Source organism: Patiria miniata, unplaced genomic scaffold (assembly GCF_015706575.1).
Source record: "Patiria miniata isolate m_02_andy unplaced genomic scaffold, ASM1570657v1 HiC_scaffold_1, whole genome shotgun sequence".
Lineage (NCBI taxonomy): Eukaryota > Metazoa > Echinodermata > Asteroidea > Valvatida > Asterinidae > Patiria > Patiria miniata.
This window is the reverse complement of record NW_024037047.1, coordinates 21,575,274-21,601,144: the sequence shown is the minus strand read 5'-3', so window position 1 is coordinate 21,601,144 and position 25,871 is coordinate 21,575,274. Positions and strand designations below refer to the sequence as shown.

The 25,871-nt window shown below is 42.2% G+C and overlaps 1 protein-coding gene across 1 annotated transcript; it reads left to right on the top strand.

The window, feature by feature from the left end:
• Window positions 1-20,963: 20,963 nt before the first annotated feature.
• LOC119731710 (lactadherin-like) lies at window positions 20,964-23,788 on the top strand. Its single transcript, XM_038204934.1, has 5 exons — window positions 20,964-21,018; window positions 21,799-21,948; window positions 22,604-22,739; window positions 22,988-23,159; window positions 23,642-23,788. Exons 1-5 carry the CDS (start codon window positions 20,964-20,966, stop codon window positions 23,786-23,788), a joined length of 660 nt encoding a protein of 219 aa, XP_038060862.1.
• The last annotated feature ends 2,083 nt before the right edge of the window (window positions 23,789-25,871 follow it).

Below are 25,871 nucleotides of genomic sequence, written 5' to 3'. Positions count from 1 at the left end.
AGTAGTCGTACTCGACATGTCGAAATTTTACTCGATCATCAAAGTACTGGTACTCGAACGGAAGCACTCGAGAAAAAAATGATATAGCATGACTTAGCACGGCCTTATATTGTACCAATACTTTCAGTTTGAAATGGTTGATTGGATTACAGAGAAATAGAAGTTTCCTTACTTTCTTCTCTGTACGTCCGGTTAAACACATTTAAAAGCTAGCCGCGAGTGGGTCTGTTTATCGGTCTGACTAGAACTGGGCCAATTACGCATAATGAACATTTTGCAGTATGACGTTTTCGGAAAAAGCAGTACTCGTACTCTTACTCGTACTCGTACTCGGAAATACACATACTCGTACTCGGAACAACACTGAAAATTAGGCCTTGTATATCTTGTAAATTGTTGTGGCGCCTTTTTTTGTTCAAACATCATCATAAAATGTCATGTGACGTCCATTAACCCTAATAGGAAGGGGGCGGCCCGCGAATTTTTTTCTCCCAAACGACATCCGCATATGGGTGTAGGCTATGGCGTTTTGGATTTAACTTTTCTTTAAATATGAGAAGAAAATATAAAATTAGGAAAACAAATGAATTCGAACGTTTTGAAATTCGGACTGTATTTCCCTTTTATAAAGATTCCTCCGAAGCCTCAGGTTAGAAGAAAACAAATTGGGTGCAAAAGCGCGTTTCAAACCCGCAACCTCGCCCTAAAGACATGAAATTCAGTTGGTATATTTATGATAATTTTTTCTATGCGTGTACCGAGTTTCATATTTTTTTGTCACTCGGAACCCGAGATCTAAGGGGGGGGGGTGGAATCCGCCCCCCTCGGCTGAGAGATGGTCAAAATAACCCGGCCCTTTAAGGGTCATAGGCCTATATCTACAGAACTATATGTTCGATTTGGTTGTAACTGATATGTACGTATAATGTGCTGTGTTAAATATGACGTTCGACGTGACGTCATCATGTGTTCATCACGTGCACAGAATTATCTCACATATCCGAAACAGCTTGTGTTTGTCCACAAACACATTTCTAGTTTATTATTTCCTCCATCACAGGTTGATGAATTCCCCAAAGAAATAATAATTTAGAACGTTTTGTGACTCCTTCCTTCATCATAGGAGTTCGCCCTGCCCCCAGATTGGGAGTCCCCCCACCCCACCCCCCGAAAAAAAAACATACACGCAAGCTCACTCACGTAATCATAGTGTTAAGAGAAGGCGGTATAATGCACGGCAAGCCCGTCGCTGCGGTGTAGTAAAATACGCATCCAGCTAAGCGGTGCGATGACAATGTTGCTCTTGGCAACGCAATGTTGCTCGTGGCAACGAACATTCCTCGAACCGGTGAAACAAATTTCAGAATCCATTACACAATTGCGGTCATATCACAGAGTATCATATTCCTGAAATAAGTAAACAAAACAGCTGTGCCTAGCTAAACATTTCAGTCGGCATCCCCGTTCCGAATGACAGCTTTAATTAGTTTGTATCAGAAGTATATAAAAAGCCATTCCATATTATGTTGTTTTTTTTTTATTACTGAAGCAACTCATTTCGGCTGAATATTTAACCAGCTCGCTATAGTACCAGCAAATCAACTTATGTAACGCAAACCACCATTGGTGAGCAAGTTGATGTGGTGGTGGATACCAATGGTTAGCGGGTTTACAAAGAACGTATGCGACAAGGTCAAAATGCCTGTCCATAGTTGTTTTTTGTCTTTAGAAATAACGTCTGGTATAGGAATAGTTGCCTTTTCAGTTTTCGTTGCCTTTCCACAGGTTAACAACGGACGTATACGAAAAGCAGAAATGCCTGTCCTTAGATTTCTTCGTCTTTATAAATAACATCTGGAAAAAGGAATAGTTGCCTTTTCAGTGCTTGTTGCCTTTCCACAGATAAACAAATAACGTGTACGAAAAGCCGAAATGCCTGTCCATAGTTTTTTCGTCTTTTGAAATAACGTCTGCTATAGGAAAGGTTGCCTTTTTAGTTTTCGTTGCCTTCCTACAGGTTTACAAAGAGCGTATACGAAAAACCGAAACGCCTGTCCATAGATTTCCTCGTCTTTAGAAATAACGTCTGGTATAGGAATAGCTGCCTTTTCAGAAGAAATCTATGGACAGGCATTTTGGCTTTTCGTAAACGTTTTTTTGTTAACCTGTAGAAAGGCAATAAAAACTGAAAGGCAACTATTTCTATACCAGACGTTAATTCTAAAGACGAAAACAACCACGGACAGCTTTTTTGGCCTTTTCGCATACGTTCTTTGTAAACCTGTTAACCATTGGTATCCACCACTACGTCAACCTGCTCCATGCAGTATATAATTATGTATGTCGTGACTAAAATAAAAAGGCTTCGGACTGCGCGCACGCATTTGGCCCTTGAACTTTGCGTCCCCTCCCCCCGCCCCACACTTTCTGAAAATCCTGGATCCGCCACTGGGAATAATTGCCTTTTTTCTTGGTGCATTTGGTTGAGAATTTTGTTCAAATCTTCTGCAACCACATGATCCTGCTTGGCGAAACATTGCTGCGGGACGACTCACACATTGTCCTTTGATTATAATTTCCACACAATTTAATGACCTAAAATATTTCAAATACATGTACAATGCTACCAATCTCAACATAAGTTTTGCAAGGGCTAAATTAAAGTATTAGTTGTTTGTTTTTTTCTTTGCAAACTTGCATGTGCATTGAGACCTACCTGTATATGTTGTTCGTTGGTATTGGGACTCCGAGTCAGCCACAGACCTCTACGGTTCGGTTACATTCTTTTATTCCCGTCTCAATGCATGTGCATGTAACACTTTATTACCAATGACTGTAAACCTTGCTTTTCCTCTGCTGTACACAATAATTTAAATTTACCTATTTGTATTTGATTTGGTTTGACTGATCTTTGAATTATCGTTTTCATGCTGAGGAATAAAAACAAATGAACCTGAAACTGAACATGAAGGGTACAAAATATCAATTCTTTAATTTTTGATAAAAAAAAATTGGCCACATAAAATGCACAGTACAAATTTAATTTCGTGGTCTCCTGTCTCAGATCATGGAGAAGGGACATATACATTTTAATGATACATAGTTATTGATTTTAGAAATGTGAAAACCACTTTGTCCGCCTGTTGGCTCAGCTTGCCCGGCCCGCGTGATTCAGCCTTCGAATCGGCCCACTATTTGTTGGATGTTACCCCGAATCATGTTTTTATCCTGTACAAATTAATAGAAAATGACCCGAATGTTTGGACCCCTGTATATTTCCAATGTAGCCGCTTACGCTTCCGCCTCACGGCCCGTATTTGCATACATTATCATTCTCGGTTGAAAAAGGTTTATTGTGAGATACAAACGTGGACGTACTTACGTTCGTGGCGGGTAAAGCTTAGGAGGGGAGCAAGCAAATCAGAGTTTTTCATTGGCTTGGACCAAAGGACTGTGTTTTGTATATATGCAAAACGCACGTACACTATTGAAACGTAGAATGAGTCTATTTCCCTTTCATTATTATCACTTCTGTACGTATTAAACGAACAATCTACACATTTCCTTTTTTTTCGTAGTCTGTGAAATTCAGTTTCTAGTTTCTTAGGAATAAAGTAAGAAAGCATGGTCATGCAGCCATAACCTACAAAATGTGAAATCTGGGTTGTAAAGGGGGGGGGGGGAATAAGGGAGGTAATTAACATCCTCTCCAATTTTTTTATGATATACAACTTTTGCAGCTTTTTTTTTTTAAGGTATACCGACCTTATTAAACCGATCAAAATAATAAAGGATTATTTTTATGAATTAAAACTATGTTTTTTTCAGAATCCTAAATGGGTTTAAACCGGTTAATATACATGTACATGCATTACAAATGTCTGACGCTTGGAACAATGTTTTATATCAACCACAATCAACAGATAATTTTGAATATAATTATTGAAATCATTTTGAAGGAGAACGTTATGAGGAATACAGTTTTTAACTTCTCAACTAAATTCGCAAAATAATGGCCAGTTTTATGAAATTGGATTCGCCAAAGCACGCGCTCCAGGGCGTTTTGAATTAAAAAAACGAACATAAAACATAAACGTTTTAAGCTAAAACAGTATATTTAATAATGAAAAGTTCAACTTAAAACATCTGTTTTTTATTTGCCGAATGGCAATAACTAAATGAAATCCTTAGACAGATCATTTGCACTACGCAGGCGCGGATCCGAGGGGGGTGGGGGTGGTTTCAAACCCCCTCACTCTGTCATTTTGTTCCATAGAATTTAATAAAAATGAATTGCACACCCCCTGCTCCGACATCCAAAAGTGTTTTGCTCGTGATAATTTTCGCCTTGCACATACTACGTACATAGCCAGCTTGGTTAGGGAGTATGTTCATTATTCTGTTCTATAGTGTTTATAATCGTCAGATTTAAACAGCGCCCCCATCGAAAAAAAATGGTGGGAGCCCCCCCCCCCCCCCCCCCCCCCCCCTCCGCCCCCCGTTTTTGGATGTTATGGAGGCCAAGTGTCCGGAGAAAAAAAAGTGTCTACATTTCAGATTTTTGGGGGCTGGTGAATCCCCCTGCGAAAATTCCTTGATCCGCCCCACTAAGCCATCCTCCAGATGTTTGCTTTTGTTTAACACACTTCTTGTGAATCCACTGCTCATTAATTAGCACAAAAACACCCCAAATATAACTACTGAATGCAATCGATCAGTTGTTGAAACTGTCTTCACCGTTCTCTCTTTATTCAGTCACGAATCTTTGAAAATGGCTTTGCCTGGTCGCTGCGATGTTCCCCATACCGACAATGGTTTGCAAAGTGCTCACAGTTGTTTTGAAGCAGATGGTACACCAGAGGGTGGCCATCTGATTGACGTCTCAACTGATGCAAGACTTCATTTAAAATGTCTGTCCAGACTACCGGGGGCCAGGTCTGATCTCTCTCGTTGTTGATTCTGACCGTATTTTTTCCGATAACTTTGTCGATGTGGTGTACACAGAGCATTGGTTTGTTTTTCGCAGAGGATCCTGAACCAAAAGTTTTTTTCGTGGAAAAGATTTTCCCGATTCCGTTGACTGGGGTAAAGTGGACCATTTGGTGGCGGTCATTCCCCCAGTCGCCGACGTAGATGCCCCAGTGCGTATACAGCCGAGCGGTGCGACGGAACTGCAGCCTGTCACCCACACGCAACCGAGGCAATGATTGCCGGGATTCGCACCAGTCGCTGACCAGCCCAAAATTAATGCGCCATTCATCGTATCGACAGTAGTTGACAAAGTCCTCACTGTCTTTGAACGAAACCTTGCATCTGTGCCTGCACATCTTGTCAGGCAACTGACTACTGATTTCCTTGAGAATATTTTCCCTGTCTACCGGTGACCAGTTCCAATCTCCTTCATTGTTGATTCTGACTCGATCATTTCCGAGAGCTGTCCCTATGGATGCAACACAAAGTACTGGTGTTTCTTTTGCCGAGGACCCAACATTCGAGGAAGTCATTGCCACGTCGGTGTCTTCATTTACGTCGCCAGGGGCGATGTGGACCAACTGCTCGACGTCGTCCCCCCACTGACCGATGTACATGCCCCAGCGCTCGTATGGGTATTGTCGTCCGAACTCCAGCTTGTCTCCTACGCGCAGTTCATGAGTAAAACCTTCGATATTAGCCTTAGTGTGCCATGCGCTCAATATCCCGTAATTGTTATTGCGCCAGTTGTGCTGATGATCTTTATCGTATCGAAAGTAGTTCACAAAGGCCTCACTGTCTTTGAACGTACCTCTGCACATGTACAAGTACACCTTCTTGCGTTCGTAGCTCTTGTGCAATTCTTCGAACTGATACGAAATTTCCTTGCGAATATGTCTCTTGCCTAGGGGTGACCAGTCTCTATCTGTATCCCTAAAATTGTTTATCCTTACTTTTCCGTTTGGCAAACTGACAAAATAAAAGATGGAGTTAACAACAAGTACATCTTTGCTCGCTGGGAAACTAATACTCTTCATATCAGAGTATGCTCTTCCTGCTTTGTTGCCCGGAATGAAGTGGACTACACCCCGGCACACAGATTCCCATTCGCCGACGTAGATGGCCCATTGCGCACACGGCAGATTGCGACTGGTGAACTCTAGTCTGTCTCCCATTCGCAACTTTTCTACGAGGCTGCAGATATTGCCCAGATCGCACCAACTGCTGACTTCTTTGTAATTGTTATTGTTTCGATTCATTTCCCAGAAATCGCCATCATATGTCGGCATCGATCCTGTACAAGCCATGACAAAATTGTCGAATGTTGAACTAACGAATTCTTAGCCACATCGTAGTCAACACTTCAATACAGTGAGGTACCTCAGCATGTAAACCGAGAAATGGTCGCAGTTGAGGAAAAACTCTAGAACGTTTCCAAAATAGTTCACGTCTCTTTTGTACAGCATAATTCAGTTTGCAATAGCATTGCGACAGCTGCGTGATATCGGTTAAACGTAATACAATCATCACACAGTGGGTAGAGAGGGCACGTCCAATGATGAACATGCATACAACTGTACGTATTCGGCGGGGCTTATCTCGTGGGTCCATGGTACAAGTTTTGTTTACATATGGCCCTGTCTACGTAGTAACCTATCGATTTTTTTTTGTAAATTCTTGACTGGGGAATTCCGATTATGTGTTTTGCAATTCTGTATGGTTGCACCGGCATGTTGGGAATGGCCATGACGATTGCATTCTTGTCGTTACCCGTACTTGATTTTTTTATCAAACCGAATATCATATTGGCGAAAGTCTCAAAGTAACGTCTGTTTTACAGTCTTCTTGAAGTTAAACGAGTAGGGAGCCCCTTACGGAGCCCCTAAAAGGACATCCAAAATTATTTTTTTATCTCGTACGCACGACATAATATCTCGTGCGCACGACATAATATCTCGTGCGCACGACATAATTATCTTGTGCGCACGACATAATATCGATAAGCCCAACGCCTTGGTCAAGGCTACCAAAGAAGACGTCCCCTATTTTCCCCAAAGCGAAAAAGTAGCCATCTTGAAAAACGATCCCTCCACAACATGGCAATATAGCGCCACTTTCGAGCCCAATTGCATCCAAAATGCTCAGAATTGGTAAAAAGATTTCGAGACCTTTTCGAACGATTTTTCCACGACTTTTAGGTCAGCTTTACCAGTGACCAGTATTGACGTTTCGGCATCAATAACGGCGATTTTTTTTTTCACAGACACGAAGTTTAGAATTTCTTCTTCTGTTATAATTCAACATTTCAATCCTACTAGCAAAAGTAAAAAAACAAAACAAATGTAGCACTTTAATGACTAACTAAAGAAAAATGTGTGCATAAGCTTCGTAGCACCATTTACTTTATCAGATGCAATGAGGAAAAAATACTGGTAAAGCTGACCTAAAAGTCGTGGAAAAATCGTTCGAAAAGGTTTCCAAATCTTTTCACCAATTCTGAGCATTTTGGATGCAATTGGGCTCGAAAGTGGCGCTATTTTGCCATGTTGTGGAGGGATCGGTTTTCAAGATGGCTACTTTTCCGCTTTGGGGTAAATAAGGGAAGTCTTCTTTGGGTGAGAATATCTCGAAAAGTCGGTGGTTAACCCACCAAAAAATGAACAGAAAATGAAAGATGACATGTTCATCATCATTTTCTGTGCAGCTTATATACATGTGAGAGTTCTGAGTATCTTTTAAAAAAATTTGAGGTATGGCCATTAAGCACTGGTGTCTATGGTAATTTTATACAAGGTTGCACCCTTAAAATGATTTCTACATTTTGAACCCACATGCCAAATTCCATGCTTTTAAAACAAAGTGCACGAATTGGGCCCAAAAAAATGGACCTAAGCAGCTCCACTATAAACACACCCGTCGGAGTCTGCTTGGGCATGGCGAGGAGAATCAACAAAAGCCAACCAAAAGCAGCCGGAGAAAGATCTGACCAGTCCCGTAATTTGCAAAAAAGCGTAAAAATGAGGCCAAGAAAATCACTGCTGAAGGCTAAAAAGCTGTCAATCATTGAACTGATTGCTCCGGACAGGGACTTTAACTTTAATCCCCCCCCCCCTTAGAAACCTTAAAGGTCGACCATCCTTCGCTACTTCCCACCCATTCTTCATAATGAGACTTTGTTTAAAATGGGAGGAAGAGTAAGACCGTCTGACTCGCATCCATTCAAACTGCTGATGCTGATAACAAATCATCATTTCCTTCCCCTTTAAATCAATTTTAATTCACGTCGGCAATTTTCTTGTTATTGTCTACCAATTCCCTGATTTTTGCCAGCAAGTACCGGTTCTTTTTTGCATAATACTTTTCTGAAAAGGCAAAACTTGACAAAATTAATCACCGGTGGCGGCCCCCTAAATAAAAAATCCCTGTCCTTTAACCGATATGACTTGAAATTCATAGCATAAAGTGCCTGACACGCTGTTTTCGTAACACACAAACTCGTCCGCTGCACGTGCAGCAAGCTCCGTTAATACTTAAAATTATCTCGTGCGAAAGAGAGCGTTCGAGATATATGTCGTGCGCACGTGATAATTATCTCGTGCGCACGTGATAATTATCTCGTGCGCACGTGATAATTATCTCGTGCGCAACAGATATTATGTCGTGCACACGAAATAATTATCTCGTGCGCACGTGATAATTATCTCTTGCGCAAGAGATATAATGTCGTGCGCAAGAGATATAATGTCGTGCGCACGAGGTAATTATGTCGTGCGCACGAGATATTATGTCGTGCGCACGAGATATATGTCGTGCGCACAAGATATTATGTCGTGCACACGAGATAAAAAATAATTTTGGATGTCCCTTTAGGGGCTCTGTAAACGAGGGCAATGTTCTTCAGTTAATTTCCAGGCTTGATTTTTCTCCTTTCTGTTGTGTACAATTTCTGCAGTTTCATTAAAACTACACATTTCATTAAGATAATTCAATGTTCACAACGTATACGTCTTCTCTAGTATTCTGTACCTCATTATCTTTTGCCACTCGATATATTCCACGAGATGCCAATCAATAACCAATCAGAAATTGTCTGATTATAATAATACTAATACTAATACTATTGATTTGGGATGTGACTGCTGCACACGAGGTCGGAGGTCGACCGATGAGGGGGTGCCAAGAGGAGCGGATCATAATATCGTCTCGACGGAAGAGGAGGAAAGAATGCTCAAGAGATTTGAATAAGTAATGTCAGCAAGAGTTAACCCTAAAGGGCCTGTGCGGAATCTCAACTTTTTCTTTGAAAACCCAAACGACCCAAGCTGTTATGACCTTTTAGCCTCGAGCCTTGCGCAGCTTTTGATACCAAAAACATAAAATCGGACTACGGGTTGCTGCGCAGCTCAACATTTCTGGCGCTACCCGCCGTGAATAATAAATTTTCCCATATACGTCGTGTACAAAGATCAGAATTACCATTTGTACATATGAATGATTAAAAAGCCGTAATTCCAAAACCCTTTAACCTATAGTAACGAAATTTCTTTGGGTACGTTCATGATAAGTTGCTCTAAGCATATATTGAGTTTCAACATTTTTCGTCACTCGATGGCCGAAATCTAAGGGGGCAGATTTCTTCCCCCCCCCCCCCCCCGGATGAGAGATGGTCAAAATAACCCGGCCCTTTTAGGGTTAAAGGGAAGATACAACATTTGCAAACATCACAAAACAAAATGATCAAATTACCACGAAATTCTTTACTGGACTGTTAGGGAACGGCATTCTAAAGCATCCCGTACAATCAATGGCTCCTAGTGTGCAGACATTTTTAAGTAGAGTGGTATTTTTGTTCATTTTCCAACGCTGATAGGCCAACCAGGCTGATAGGCGTTGGAGAAACATGTTTTTTTTCTCAAAAACTGCTCCAAATGTTTGATATTTAGTTATTCCGCATTTTCTTTGCAAAGATTACATACATGTGAAGGGGTTCAAGCCAGCTAGACTGATTCTCTGATCTTACAATTCACAACAGTCTATAAATTGCTACGTTTCATCTTAAGTGTGGTCAGGGAAGCAGAATACGAGAACATGATTGGTTTTCTTGGTTTTTCATGCATGCTTTAAAGAACTATTCCATTTATATTCCATTTATTTATGAAAATTACAGCAAAAGCAAATAGTTTACATTCCCTTCAAAGATAGCCTCCCTGCACTTCGTTGTGTTGCAAGGAGAAGTTTGAACAACGCTACAATGGGCTGTTAATAAGATTCTAGATCGCATTAAGACGAGTAATAGATCTGAGCTTAACAGTCTCGTTTATGCAGGTGCAATCGTTGCGATGGAAGAAGTGAGATTCAAACACCAGGGATTTGTACTATGTACACGCATTGGTACTGCCGCGCGTCGCGGCAAAATTGCAGTCAGGCAAGATGGCGTCGGTCAGTCAGCCCCAACTGTGCTTTCTTTGCCGGTGAGGGGGTACTTGTGAACGGAGCGGATAGGCTGGCTAGGTGCTGAGTGCGGCGTAAAGGGATGACGGTCGTCAAGGAGGCGATCAAGCATCGCATAAAGGCAAAGTGGGCAAAGGTGAAGAGGTACGATGACAGGATTTCGTCGGTATAGTCTGTTTAGGTCAAACCACAGACATTTATTCAAACTTGATGGTAAGAATGACGGGTCCCAAGGGCGGCTGAGGCAAAGGCTTTCCTGGGTGGCATTTGGAACAAGCCAGTGCAGCACAACAACCCCGCAGAGTGGCAGCGAGAAGAGAGAGAAGAACTGAGGTGTGTTCCTAGGCAGAAAGAGGTAGAGATCACTTTGAAACTGCCAAGAGGCAGTTGAGGTAATGCGAACCTAAGACAAAATTTTGTTTTGAGAAATGCATATATACATTTGCAGCACGCAGACAACGATTACGGTCTATCAGAGGAATTAGCACCCTATACTCATTTTGTTTATCAAAATCTTATCAGTTATATTTATATGGTTGCTTATAAAGAAACGTAAAATTATTGCATAATTACAGCAGATTTTGGCAGAACAGAGCTAATTCTTGTTCGATTTTTCGTTAAAGTAAACACCCACGCGAACAAAAAAAAACAGATCAATTTCTGAGTATTTACATGTTAAACAAGGCAGCTGTGTCTTACAAACCATTTTGTCCGGTATAGTGAATCCTTTAAAGAAAAACACCTCAAGCTGGTTTGACTAGGATTTTAATCGATCAACCATTCAATAATGATTAAAACAAATAACGAATGAAAAAAAAAATTCGTTTGAATATTTCACCTAAAAAAATCAACAACCTATCAGGAGAGTTGGTAAATTTGGTACCGCCCACAATGACCAGTATATTATAATAGCATGTATCCAAGTGAGATGGGGGCACACGACAATAGCTGAGCTATAATATGTAATAATATTGACGAGAGATGCTCAGGGTTGATAATTTGCACAGGCAATCATATTCTGTTTTTATTATGCACAATGTTATTACATTAATAGAGTATTTGTGCACACTACAGTTTATGGAAGAGTGATCACTATGGTCCGGTCATTTATTTTCTGCAACCAAGCGTAGTCAATAAACATAATGTCCATGCGTCTGTTGGAAACGGAATGGTATTCGCATTCAAAAGTCCTGAAGAAAATCCATCGCCATGAAACAGGATGAAAGTGAAATACCTTTCAACGATCGGCATATACCTTGATTAAACACAAGTTACGAAATAAAATTTTCTCTGGAATATTTGGAAGGTAAGGTAAATGACTTTTCCAGCCTGCAGAAGAACAAAGGCAGGACAAGGCGAGTTTTGTTGAGCTGTTCAAAGACATATAGGACATTTCTTGTCATTCATTCTGTTCTTTTCCAATAACTCTACCTCTTATCCAAAGAAAATGTTCAAAACCTAACCTGTTGAATTTCAACTCAGTGGATATTACACTTTTCAAAAATTGTGTAAAAAACACCATGTACCACCTTCTGATCACGAAACACGATTTCATCAATAGCACCCGTGTTTTTCAGGGATTAAAAACCAGTCAATTGTCTGAGTGATCGTTGGTTATTACCTATAAATCTTGATTTTTTTAAATTGACAGCAAGCCAGACAAAGTAATTTCACCGGTGTGTAGTACCAGTAAGATCTTAAACCAAGTAAGCTTTTGATGCTAATTTGGTGGGTTAACTGTGGGATAAAAGTGCAAATGATCCTATGTAATGAAGCAGAACGAATTGTTGGCATTGCTGATTGGATATTAATTAACAATGACGCCAGTCAGTCTGATCACGTACGTATAGTTCCGTGAGCTCTTTACACCCAAGCACACAATCCTCGCTACTTGCATCAGGGAGAATGGACGGAGCGGTGCTTTCTCTTCTGGCGGTATCAGTACTCACAGGTAAGGCATTTTCCTTTTTTTTTCAGATATGTTTGACAGGCACAATCGAAGGGCACTTTTTGCAGTGGGTACATATGTGTATAGATGAGTTTACCCCCTCAGAATAGCGCCGTCCTAATTGTGTCCACTCCATTGGGAAAAAAGTAAGCACGCTCTTTCATAAATACTCTTTTCATAAATTTCATGATACCATTATGGTGTACAACTTTTTTTCATTCAAATGGGTTGTAATGTCGGTACGTTTGGTCTTTCGAGCATTTTACTGCACAAAATTGCTCTCGGCAGACTGCGACAAAAATGAACTGGGTGTTTTTCCAGTCACAACCGAATGAGGATTATCGTGGAACAGAATTTCTCGATTTACGGGCCAAACCGATCGAAGATGGTGTAAGAGCAATCGTATAAAACCCATAAACTGAGGTCAATGAAGGGAATGGCATAATGGCCAAACGGTGAATGCAAAATGTGAGTACTTTGCAACGCACATCATTGTGTACGAGCGCTAATGCTGTTAAATACAAAATAGGGGTAAACAATATCCTACAGATACTTTTCCTAATTTCTCACCATTTCCAAATCAAATTCAATGGAAAAATAGCTATATATTATAGCAAATTCAACATAAAATTGCTCAATGTTCTTGAGACAATTACCGAATGGTACATGCACGTTTATACACGTCGGAAGCTTATTATCGACATCTCATTGGCCATATAACTATACGCCTTGATGCGTTGGAGGTAGAGGTTTTCAATTGGTCGATCTCCTCGCCAATTTGCATATAGATTGAGCAGTAAACAAGTCAAGGTTTTATCAAGTAGCGTGTGATTGGATTCACTGCCCTTTTTCCCTCCCTTTCTTCCTCGTAAAAGCAATTTACTGATAATACTATAGGCCTAGTGAATGTCGAGTGATACGTACAGATTAATTGTAACCTAAAGGAAGAAACGTCATTCAAATCTCTACCTCTGGATGCACGTTCTCGGTCTCCGCCGAAGTAAACACTTTTAATCACTGGTTTGGCAAAAAAGGAATAATTCACACACAAACAAAAATCAAAAAACTACTTTTACGCATGGTTTGTGTAATTTGTAGACTGTTATACCAACTTTATTCGGTGGCTCAAACATTACTGTTTTATTCTCTTCAAGTTCAATGATAACCAAGTTTTTCACTGAAGAATTACACTTGTACAATTACGCAACTGTCAACACCTGTAGACCATCACAATTGACCGGTGCGAGAATAAACAGGTAGTCAAATACTGATGTGAGCAGGTTACCCTCCCTTTGGCCCTCCTTTTCTTTGAATGAGCTATAGTAAAGAGAGAAATGCAATAGAGGAAATTGAATAATATGCACATGGTCATATAATAGTCTTAATAGCATCCTAACCCAAATTATGGAGCACCCTCACTTATGGTGAAAGGGCATAATAACTAAATAAATTGATGAGCCCACGCAGTAAACACCGAGTCAGTATCCCCATAACATGTATACAGCAGTGTACATTACATTTATATAAACCATTTATAAATCCATCTACACCCCCAAAGTCACATCCCCCGGAGCAATTATGATAAGAATGAATGATCACTTACCCCACCGAGTATCTCTGACTCCTAAAAGAGTGTGAAAATGAACCTTTTTTCAGACCCGGGGAATTATTCAGCCTTCTGGCAAGTTTGTAGCGGGAAGACGCAAGCCTTAAAGCGCTTGCATAACAATGGAGCGCGCCCTCTCGCAACAGAGCTGCAACACAGCCGCCCCCAAATTCTAACAAGAAATTTGCAAACTGGTTAGTGTGTAATTACAGAACTTGAAAAACTTGGAAAACTTCAGAACAAACTTTCATAACACAACTCAGGCATACAACAGCCATGGGAAGCGCATCACTCGGCATTTTAACACGCTCAGTTCTTGCCACATTGCCTTAAAGGGAAAAGGTAACTAAGATTTGGTCAAACCAGGAGCACTGTCTTCGTCGTATTTGGCAAGCTTCACAAGTCGGGCTACAGGGCGCTTGTACTCTTTGTCTTTCACCAGGACATTTACCACCCTTACTCGTTCGTCTTCGCTGTGAAATACCTGACTGACAGCACCCACTGGCCACTCTGACCTTGGTAGCTGAGGACCTGCAATCATGACAATGTCTCCCTTCTCCAGGCCTTTCTCTTCTCTTTGCCACTTCTGGCGGGTTTGGAGGGTAGGAAGATGAGACCTGATGAAGTGACGCCAAAATTGGTCAGCCAGCACTTGGCTGTGCCTCCAACTCCTGCGACCCTTTAGCTCTGACTCATCGTACATTACAACAGAGACGGATCCCGCTGCCCCATCAAGAGCATCAAGAGTTAAGGGGTCTATGTCGGCAATTTCAGAAGAAGCGTAGCCGAGGGGCTTCGAATTCAAAATGCCCTCCACCTCTGCCAGGACAGTTCGTAAGACAGCCTCAGTCACTGTTTTGTCTTCTAGTACAGCCTTCAATGCCCCTTTTGCTGACCTCACCTCATGCTCCCAAGTGCCCCCAAAATGGGGTGCATTCGGGGGATTGAATTTGAACTTGACTCTGTACTTGGCAAGTCACTGTGCTACTTCGGGTTCCATGGCCTTCAAAGTGAGCTTAATTTCTGTGTCAGCCCCCTTAAAATTTGTTCCACAATCACCGAGGAGCTCAAATGGGACCCCCCTCCGGGAGGCAAACCGCCTGTAGGCCATCAAAAAGTGATCTGCATCAAGGCTTTCCAGGAGATCAAGATGAACCGCACGAGTTGTCATACATTCGAAAACTAGTCCCCACCGTTTTTCCTGTCTTCGCCCGATCTTTACACGCAGAGGCCAAAAACAATCCATACCGGTAGAGTAGAATGGTGGTTTGCCCAGACGCAAGCGGCACTCAGGCAGATTGCCCATACGTGGAACCTTGGGCTTTCCTCGCCAACGGCGGCATTTGGGACATGCATGAAGAACACCCTTCACCACACTGCGCCCCCTTAGAATCCAAACTCTGCGTCGCAAATGGGCAAACACCCGGTCTGTACCAGCCTGATGACTGAAGTGTGCATTCGCTTCTTTGATCAGGAGTTTGGTGACAGGATGACGTGGGTCAAGGACGATTGGATGGGGCTCAATCAAGACCGGGTCAGTCTGAGCGACTTTCTGTAGACGGCCCCCCCCCCCCACTCTGATCAGTTTGTCAGGTGCATCTAACTCAGGTGCCAGTTGCAGCAGACGACTGTTTCTGGGTATTTCCTTATTTGATGAGAGTGCAGCAACTTCATCCCCAAAGGCGTCGTATTGTGCTTGTCGAAGGAGTAATATCTCAACCTCTCGAGATTGCTCAGAGGTTAGCGTACCCACTTGTAGTTCCTCCTCTGCGGAGCACTGCTTACCAACTGCACTCTGCAACTCCGCCCAGTTGGCAAAGGCTGAGGGACCAACTTTCCCCTTATGGGGAAGAACCGTGAGGCCAAAGAAGACATTTTTTAGTTCACTTTGCTCTACCGATGAATTGGTGCGAGTTGCTGCCAGTATAGCGAGTTGCTGCCATCTTGAACCCTCCCCAATCCTGCAGACAGGCAAACATCTAGTGATATCATCAGCTTGGTTGTCGCCAGTTTGGACGTAGCGCCACTCGATACCTTCCGTCAAGTTTTGTATCTCGGCTATGCGAGTGCCCATAAATACCTTGAAGCGGCATGACTCCGAATGAATCCAGCTGAGCACTGTAGTGGAATCACCCCACATGACAGTATAGTTGATTTCCACTGTCAGGGCCTTCAGAACAACTTCACAAAGTTGAGCACCCAGAAGAGCTGCCATCAACCCTAGACGTGGCATAGACAGGAGTCGTTTTTGTGCCACCCTGCACTTGGCCACGACAAGACTCAAATGTACCTTCCCTTGAATGTCGACAGTGCGAAGGTAAGCAACTGCCCCATACAGCTTTTCTGAGGCGTCACAGAATAAATGCAGCGACCTCTTGGCTGTCGCTGTGTCGACGTGTGCTGGGGGTGCAACAATGCCGCAACTTAACGCGTGGGATATTTTTCAACTCGGTGCACCACTCTTCCCATCTCTGGGTCAGTCTAGGGTCCAACACCCTCTCGTCCCAATCCAAACTTTCCATCCACAAATCACTAACCAACAACTTGGCTCGGGAGGTGAATGGTGCGATGTCACCCAAAGGTTCAAACTGGCTCGCCAGTGCTCTGAGAGCCGTACGCTTTGTCAGTACCCTGCTGTCCGGAACCTTTGCTGGGTGGTACAATTTTATCACTTTTCCAGTCCCAACATAGACCAAGGGCTGGTTCTGGATCGCCCTCTTGCAGAACTAGAGCCAATGACTGCACCTGACGAGAATGAGCATGCCTGCACGGTAAGACCATGAAGCGTAGCAGGGTGACTGCTGGCATACTTCACCATCTGAAATCCAGCCTTTTCAAGACATTGACGTGTGCTCAAGACGAGTTCGGTAGCCTGTTGTTCATCATCTCTGCTGGCTAACTGGTTGTCTACATATGTCTCTTGCTCAATGGTGTCCTTAACTTGAGGGTACTGCTCCACCTGGTCCCCTGCAGCCTTCTGGAGGGCGAATGTCGCACAGCAAGGACTGCATGCAGCCCCAAAGGGCAACACCATCCATTCGATGACAACCCACTTGTCCAGCTGGTCATCCTTCCAGAGGAACCTGAACACTCGCCGCTCCTCGGGAAGGAGCCTCACCTGATGGAACATGGTTGTAATGTCGCCAGACACTGCAACTCGACCCCTGCGAAAACGCAAGAGAACATCCAAGAGCGATGGACCCAGAGTAGGACCTGCAAGTAATTCTTTATTGAGGTTCTGGCCCCCATACTCAAGGGAACAATTGAAGACGAGACGATACTTGCCACTACTGTGAACCACATTGCATGGTATGTACCAATTAACCCTGCTGCTGGTCTGCAGACAAGTCATCAACCGGTCCAAGTATTCTTACATGTCCCTGGTCTTGGAGCTTATGGAGGTATGTACGACATTATTCAGCAAGATCTGGATTCCGCTCAATCTTCCTCTGGTTTGAGCGAGCCAATGCCAGTACAGCATGTGGTAGAGTAGACGGCCTCTTGTGATTGGTTTTCAACAAAAGTGGGGTCTCTAGTCGTTGCACACCATCCACCTCAACTGCTCTGGTGTTCTCTTCTAGAATCTGGATAGCGAGCTTGTCATTCATTGAGCGGGTCGCTTGTTTCTCGTTGACACGTGGTAACCTGTCAACTGTCATGAATTGCTCCATCATCTGGTGCAACTGCTGGTATGGTTGCTGTGTGGTGCAAGAAGTAAACAAAACCTTTTGGCATGCAAGTGTTTTGCCCGGCATCTGCAAACCTTGGTGACCAAGCACAGTCCACCCAAATAAGGTGTGGACTGCTACTGGAGAGCTGGACTTAAGGCCGGTGCGTACTTCAGGTGAGAGTGTAAGTTCAACATTGTCTGCACCAATCAGGACGGACGGTTGGACTCTACGAGCAGAAAAAAGTGGCAGCCCCCTTAGGTGCAGCCATTTACTTTGTAGTTGTTCTGCCGAGACACTGTAGTCTATCAGTTGTACTTCTGGGGCTGTGAATGCAGACCGAATGTTATACTTCTCAGCGTCTCCCCGCGCTGAAACTTCAAAGTTAACGCATTTTCCACTCCAGTTGGTGTCTCCCATTACCGTGGAGACGCAGAGATATTCATCCTGGCAACCATTGTCCGCTCTGCACATTCATCTAACACACCAAAGGTGTCAATGGAGCCTGCCGGTCCATGCATGGTAAGTGATATAACCTTGATGAGCTCATCACGGTTATAGTCAACTTGAGTACAGGGTCCCGCATTGGAGCACAAAACAGCATCCTTCACTACTGGCTCTGCATTCACGACAAGTCTTGGGTTAAACACACTCATTTTCATGCTTCTTTGCACATTTCTTGCAACGTTGGTTTTTCTTCAACCACTGGAGCTTATGGTCCCTAGACAGACCCTGGAATTTTTGACACGTTTCCAAGTAGTGGCTCGACTCTTTCACTCGGCATTACAGACATGTGAACCTTTCGGGTGGCACCGCTGCTATACTGGTTTTACTTAGAGTCTGGGTACCTTGCTTGAGCTTCATGTTCTTGCCGGCCATTGAGGGTCCAGCAGTCTGTGGTCCAGCTTGGGCCACATAAAACCTCGAAGGTGACAGTTGGTTGCCAATGGCTCTCCTCTGACTGTGGTTCTTCCACCGCGAGGGCTCCCTATTGGACCTGGTCTTATTTGCCTTCTCCATAATTATTTAGCCAGCAGGACCAGTGGGAGAGATGATGAACAGTATACTTCTAGCCTCGACCTTGGTCCCACATCTTGGAAAGGAACTCTGTATGGAGCCTCTCTGGTAGTTCTTTCACCAGTTCTGCAGCATAGCGGTGGTGTTTCAGTTCATCGTGGAAATCAAATTTCTTAGCTGTTTCGACTGCTGTGACCAGTTCATCCGAGAAGTCACGGAGCCCAGACCAATCGTTGTGTGATAGAACCGCACGAGACTCAAACTGGTCAAGTAAACCTTGAATGATTCGGCCTGGATCACCAAATGCCCTATCAAACTGCTTCATGGTTGCTGCATATGCCCCATCACCTGAGATAAGGTTGCGGTCAGCAATAGCGAGAGGACAACCCCCTAGGTGACTCCGTAGGTAGGTGAACTTGGTGGCTTCTGGAAGTTGTCACATATGGCCCTTCATGATGCCGTCCCACAATGATGTAAAGGTAACATATTGCTTAACATCATGTTCACTTTAAACTTAGGGACGTCCAACTTCGGAAGACTGTCCCAAATCCCAAAGCCACAGCCAAACGGGCCTGTCACAGCTGGCACAGGATCTATATTACTGGCATCGGCATCAGGAGTTGTGGACCTGTCCTTCCGTTTGGAAGATCCCTTATGACAGCATGAACACTTTTTACCCTTGTAAATCTCTGATGGGTCGTCATCATAAGATGAACTGGACTCGCTCTGTTCTTCCCCACTGGAAGTGTCTGCTTCTCTGGTGGGTGGCTGTGGACTTGTGTTGTTCCCTCCAGGCTGCTGCTCCGAAGGGCTGCTTTGTGGAAAGTGCTGGCCATCCAAACCTTGTGCCGCTGGTGCACCACTTGCCGAGGACTGGGCGACTGGTACACTACTGAACAAACGAGCTGTGGGTAAAGACTGAACTAACATGGTGTTAGGGATGAAAGCAGAAATATTAGGATTTAAGGCATGTGGCAGTGAACTTGGTACACTGGCGCTTGCCACCCTATGAGAAACGCGACTCACAGAGGGGGCGGTCAAGCTGAGCAACTGCATCGGCAGCACGGACGCAGGCATGTCGGCACAATGATTGACTGAGGCAACAGTACCAGCAGGCAAACACACTCTAGGCTCAGAGATACTCACTCCGTTATTCACCCATGCTTGAGTTGCGTCTGCCACTGACCCCTCCCTAACCGGCAAATTACTATGTGATTCTACATAGTCCAACTGTTCTTCTTCCGAAGCAAGTTCATTTTTAAGTCTCTGCATCTCAACATGAATCTCGGCCTGTCTCAAGTCAGAGTCGATCTGGATTCTCCTCTGCGTTGCCTCGAATTCCACTCGTACTTTTTCCTCCTCTGCCCTATTCCTGAGCCCCTCCAGTCTTGTTCTGGCCTCATGTTCTGCAATACGTTTACTGATTGCGGACCTCGCTGATCTGGCTGAAGAGATTCTACTGACGACTGAGGGTGGTCTGTAAAGATCCTTGGGTCTCTGGGACTGTGATGAAACTTGGCAGTAAGGTTACCAGGTGGTCGTGGCTGAGATGAGACGGATTTTGTCGTTGAAAAGAAGGTCGGGTGTCGGCTCGAGGTTCCTCGGAGTTGACTGGTGTTGAATCAGACATTGACATTGTGATCAGTGATTTACTGGTTGATTTACCGGTTCAAAGGACTGTTTTATTCTCCTCACGTTCAATTATAACCAAGGTTTTCACTGGAGAATTACACTTTTACAATTACGCAACTGTCATCACCTGTAGACCATCACAATTGACCAGTGCGAGAATAAACAGGTAGTCAAATACTGATGTGAGCAAGTTTCCCTCCCTTCTGTCCCTCCCTTTCGTTGAATGAGCTATAGTAAAGAGAGAAATGCAATAGAGGAAATTGAATAATATGCACATGGTCATATAATAGTCTTAATAGCTTCCTAACCCAAATTATGGAGCACCCTCACTTATGGTGAAAGGGCATAATAACTAAATAAACTGATGAGCCCACGCAGTAAACACCGAGTCTGTATCCCCATAACATGTATACAGCGGTGTACTTTACATTTATATAAACCGGGTGATAATCCCATTTCAAAGACCCCAATATCCCCCCTTAATCAATCTACACCCCCAAAGTCACATTCCCGGAGCAATAATGATAAGAATGAATGATCCCTTACCCCACCGAGTATCTCTGACTCCTAAAAGAGTGTGAAAGTGAACTTATTTTGTACCGTTGGAATTATTCAGCCTTCTGGCAAGTTTGAAGCGGGAAAACAAACGCCCTCAAGCGCTTGCTTAAAAATGGAGCGCGCCCTCTCGCGACAGAGCCTGTGCAGCTGCAACAGGACATGGACATGTAACCATGGACATGTAACCATGGACATGTAATGTAGCAGCAGCGGCGAATTATTGTCAACATGGGGGACATCATATAATATGAAGACCGCATTTTATTGGACATTTATAATTTGCAATTTACATGAAAAGGGTGATGCAATATCAATATCTAAAAGCTATACGTTTTTTTTTAATATACAATGGTTAACGCACTGGGATTATTTATTGCGGATCATCGCCTTTGGCGTCCCCCCCCCCTCCCAAATAAATAATAATAATAATCCGGAAAGGGAGGTATGTCCAATGTTATGCAGTAGGCACACCTCGGAACTAGACATTGTTTCCATGCATATGATTGTCCTTAGTTATTCATTCATTGATTTAATTGAATTGATTGATTGCTTTGATTGATTTGATCGATTTGTTTAATTTGTTTGGTTTAATTTGTTTGATTTGAATGATTTGATTTGATTTGATTGATTTGATTGATTTGATTGATTCGATTGATTTGATTGATTTGATTGATTTGATTGATTTGATTGATTTGATTGATTTGATTGATTTGATCGATTTGATTGATTCGATTGATTTGATTTATTTGTTTGATTCGTTTGATTTCATCGACTTGATTAATTTGATCGACTTGATTGATTTGATTGATTTAATTGATTTAATTTATATCATTGATTTCGCTCATTTCGTTTATTTCGTTTAATTCGTTACCATTTGCATACCAGCTGAACATTGATTAGCCTGAAGATTAGCCTTCCATCAGTGTTTTTATTAACTTATTCCAAAGTGCTGTTGGTTGGTGTGGAGAGCAAGCAGAGGGTGTGCTACTCCGGTCCCCCACCAGAACCAAATCCTGATAATCCGGATGACTGGATGAAGCAAGTCATGCAAGAGATACGGAAGCGTTGCCCGGGAAGAAGGCAACCTACCCCAACTGGTAAGTCATCCTGCGATCTCCCATACCGTACGAACAACATAAGCATGTAGATTTGTCCTACCGCAGGGTAATACTGCTTTAAGATTTAAACCAAATATTTATTAAGGTTCATCAGGAGCTGTAAAGAACATTAAGCGCCTGCTTATGTTCAAGACGGGATCTGCTTGTCGCGTTTCTGGGGGTTGCGCTATTAATATACGAGTTAACACTCTACCAACGATATGTTTGCAAAGCTGTCAATGGGCATTGTAATTGTTAATTTAAATGCTGTATTTTGGTTGCTTTTTTGCCTTCCAAAAAAAACACTCTTCCAAATTTGAAAAGGAAAAACATTCCAAATGTAAGGGGAAACTCCCCCTGAAATAAAACAAAAAATAGGATTAACCTTCCCGCAAAAAGATACGCTAGTGCTTGGGTCATATTCCAATTTTTTTCACTCAAATTCAAAGTATCTGAATGCCAAATTGAAAAGGTTCTAATTCATATTTGCAATACTTTTATATCACTTAGGTTTATAAGGTGAAATGTTCCTTACGGATTCTGCATTTTACCCCGAAACAAAGTTAAGAATCAAATTAGCTTTCGAACCATATCAGTATCTGTAAGTATCGATAACAGTAAGAGTTTCGTTTGCTTACTCGTATGTTACCGACAGATTGCTCGAGTCCGCAACCCCTAGGTATGGAGGACGGCAGAATCCCTAATAATAGCATCAAGGCGTCCAGTCAATGGAGTTGTTGCCCTGCCAGTAATGCACGTCTAAATAATAAACTGAGATGGAATACCTTGAGGTAGGTATCAAAGGGGAATACCACACCTGACACTTCATTCCTACTCCGTTTTGTTTTATTTTATTTTATTGTGTTTTGTTTTAGTTTTTGTTTCCCTTTTTTTGTAAATTACCAAAAAAATCCCACATTCCCGACGGAAGCCCAACCCAGATGCGCAACCGAATGTTCCACTGTAAAGGGTTTCAATAATTGCGTTCAATCGTATTGTCATTTCATTGTTCCTCATCCTCTTCTCACTCTGTGTACAGTTCCGATGCCAATCCCTGGATTGAAGTAGACCTTGTTGAAAGTACAGTGGTGACAGGCATCGTCACACAAGGCTCCAGCGTTGGTTCGTTCGTGACGCAGTACAACGTGGCGTATCAGAAGCAGCACTCATCTGATCGTGAACACGTGAAAGATGGAACCGGTAAAATTAAGGTAAATATTCGTTTTTACTTTTAGTCTTTCTGCAAGCTAACATAAATTGTTTAGATAGTTTTGAGAAGAACAAAAAAAATAAAATCGAAATCTGTCTTATTTTGTTTGTGATTTTGTTGGTTTTTGATAACTTCATTCTGCACGACTTTTTTCGGTTCGATGGTAATACAACTATAGCAATTATAAAAAAAGCAATAAAAACATGTGCCTTTTTAAATGGCACAGAACAAAGCAAAATACAAAACTCTGGTCTAAATAGCAATGATCTAATCAAAGGATGAAAACATTTGGAACTTAAAAATTAGCCACTCACCCTGGTCACAAAGTTAAGATTTTGTGTATTAAAATGGTAACAATTATGTTCAGGAACAGACCCCGTCTGTTGAGATTTCGCACGTAGGGGGCATTTTGGTCAAAGACGGTACTATAATTTAGCTGATCTTGCTGCAAACGTGCGTTAATTGTATCCGTTTTTGCTTCAGGTGTTCATCGGTAATATTGATGCCAACACCCCGGTAACAAACCTGCTCGATGAGAGTGTGGTGGCGACGGTAGTGCGCATTGAGCCTATTGGGGGAAATCGTGCTTTTACTCTGCGATTTGAGCTGCTTGGTTGTCACCTTGATTAATTTAGCTGAAAAAAATCATATGATTCTGTTCGACAGTGCTGACAAGATTTATATAGCAGGAAAAAGTTTGCATGTAAACATTTTATAACTAACTTTATCTAACAAATAACATTCACTTCAAGATTGTTGAAAGTAAAGTATGTGTTACAAAAACTCTGCCTCGTTTATCTTGCAAACGTTGTGGTGTCTTTTATTTAACCGAAGGCTAAGGTACACTGTAAATAGAAAACTATTGCGGTTCTTTGGTGTTAAGTGAATTGATGTATTTAATTGAGCTTCTTCGTGTGTTATTATCGCCAATCGTCAAAACAATGTATACCGTTTCAATACAGTGTTCGAAATAAACAACTATATAAAAGTCAAGAAACCCTATAAATCCTATAAAATATTTTTCATATTTAAAAGAATATGCAGCACCAAAAATAATAATGACTGGAAGGCCAATTTCATAAGCTACATTGAGATGAAAATATTACTGAAATTGCTTATTAATCCTTTCAACGAATATAGCTATTTTAACACAATGACCCTTAAACCGTCGAAAAAGCAATGCATCGTGTATTCTGACTGTTTGGAACAAGAAAGAAAATGACACAGAATACCTGTTTTAACAACTGTCACTAACTGTAGTACACGTTATTTTTATTAACAAACCCTGTTTAGGGAAAAAATAGGATTTACAGGGTGAGTAAAAAAAACAGAACCCAAACTCTCAAAAATGTATCTCATATTTAAAAAAAAAAAATGTAGCACCAAAAATAATAATGAATGGAAAGCCAATTTTGAAAAGTTACTTTTACATGAAACAATTACTGAAATTGCTCAATCCGTTCAAAGAGTACCACCAATTAAACGCAATGACCCTAAAACCTGTCTCGTCCAAAAATATCAAGTGCATTTTAGGGGTTTGGGTTCCGCTTTTTTTGACTCACCCTGTATATATTTGATTAAGAAACATCAATTCAAAAACATTAAATTGAATTGTGGTAAAGCATTTCGGTAATAGTATTAATTTTTGGGGTGAAACTTGTTGAGTGAAGTCAGTTTATACTTTGCGCAATTGCGATTGCGAAGCGCATTAACGTCGGGAAACATTCGCTGCAAAATTCGTTGAAGTTGAGGCGTGTGATTTTGCCAATTCACAGAGTAACAAATTACTGTGACGACACAAGTTTGCGCTCGTTTCCTTGCCGAGTATGAACCGGCAATGAATGTCGCCTTAGCTTTGTATTTGGTACTGCAGACTCGATTTGTGGTTATCGCATAGTAGATTGTCTGTAAAAGTGACTACCATTTTATTAGCAAGAAAATCATTATGTTTTGTGTTTTTTTGGAGTTACTTGAGTAAAATATATGTATACATTGAATTAACATTGTAGTTCTGATTGACCAGTTTGTTTTCGTCTAATGTTTTAGTTATTTGTTTTACTTTTCTGCGAGGGGGCATTTCCCCGAGTGTCCCCCTCTCCTGGCACTATCTTTTTACTTCACGGTGTACATTCTGTCTTACAACGTCGAGAATACCATGAGTGAATGACGCGATAAAGGACAGGTTTATCGCGTCATTTGGTGAAATGCCCTCGAATGGCAAGCCCCGAACGATGATGTCGGGAACTATCAATGGCCTTGGCGAATGGCTACCAAACAGTGAAGCCGACCAGTAATTCTCTGGACTGATACATTAGTTTCTTGCGGATGTGCTCCGAGCATAGTGGTGACCAAGTCTGTAACTGTATTGTAACTAAAACTGTTAATACTTGTCCGCCTGAAAAAGTAATATATTGAGAGAAGGAGTTAACAATGATCACATAATTACTCGCCAGTCGAGTAACGGGCAACAAATTCTTCATAACTAAGCAGGCTTTCCCCTCTTCGATCCAAGAAATGTAGTGACTACCACATTTCGGGGCAAGGATTTCCATGTGTCGATGCAGATGTCCAGCAGAGCGCACATTTCAAGGCAAGGATTTCCATGTGTCATGCAGATGCCCCAGCAGAGCGCACGGGGCAGAATGTCCCGTGATAATATCTAGTCTGTCTCCCCACACACTTTACATCTGTTAATATGAAGATGCTGTTCTCA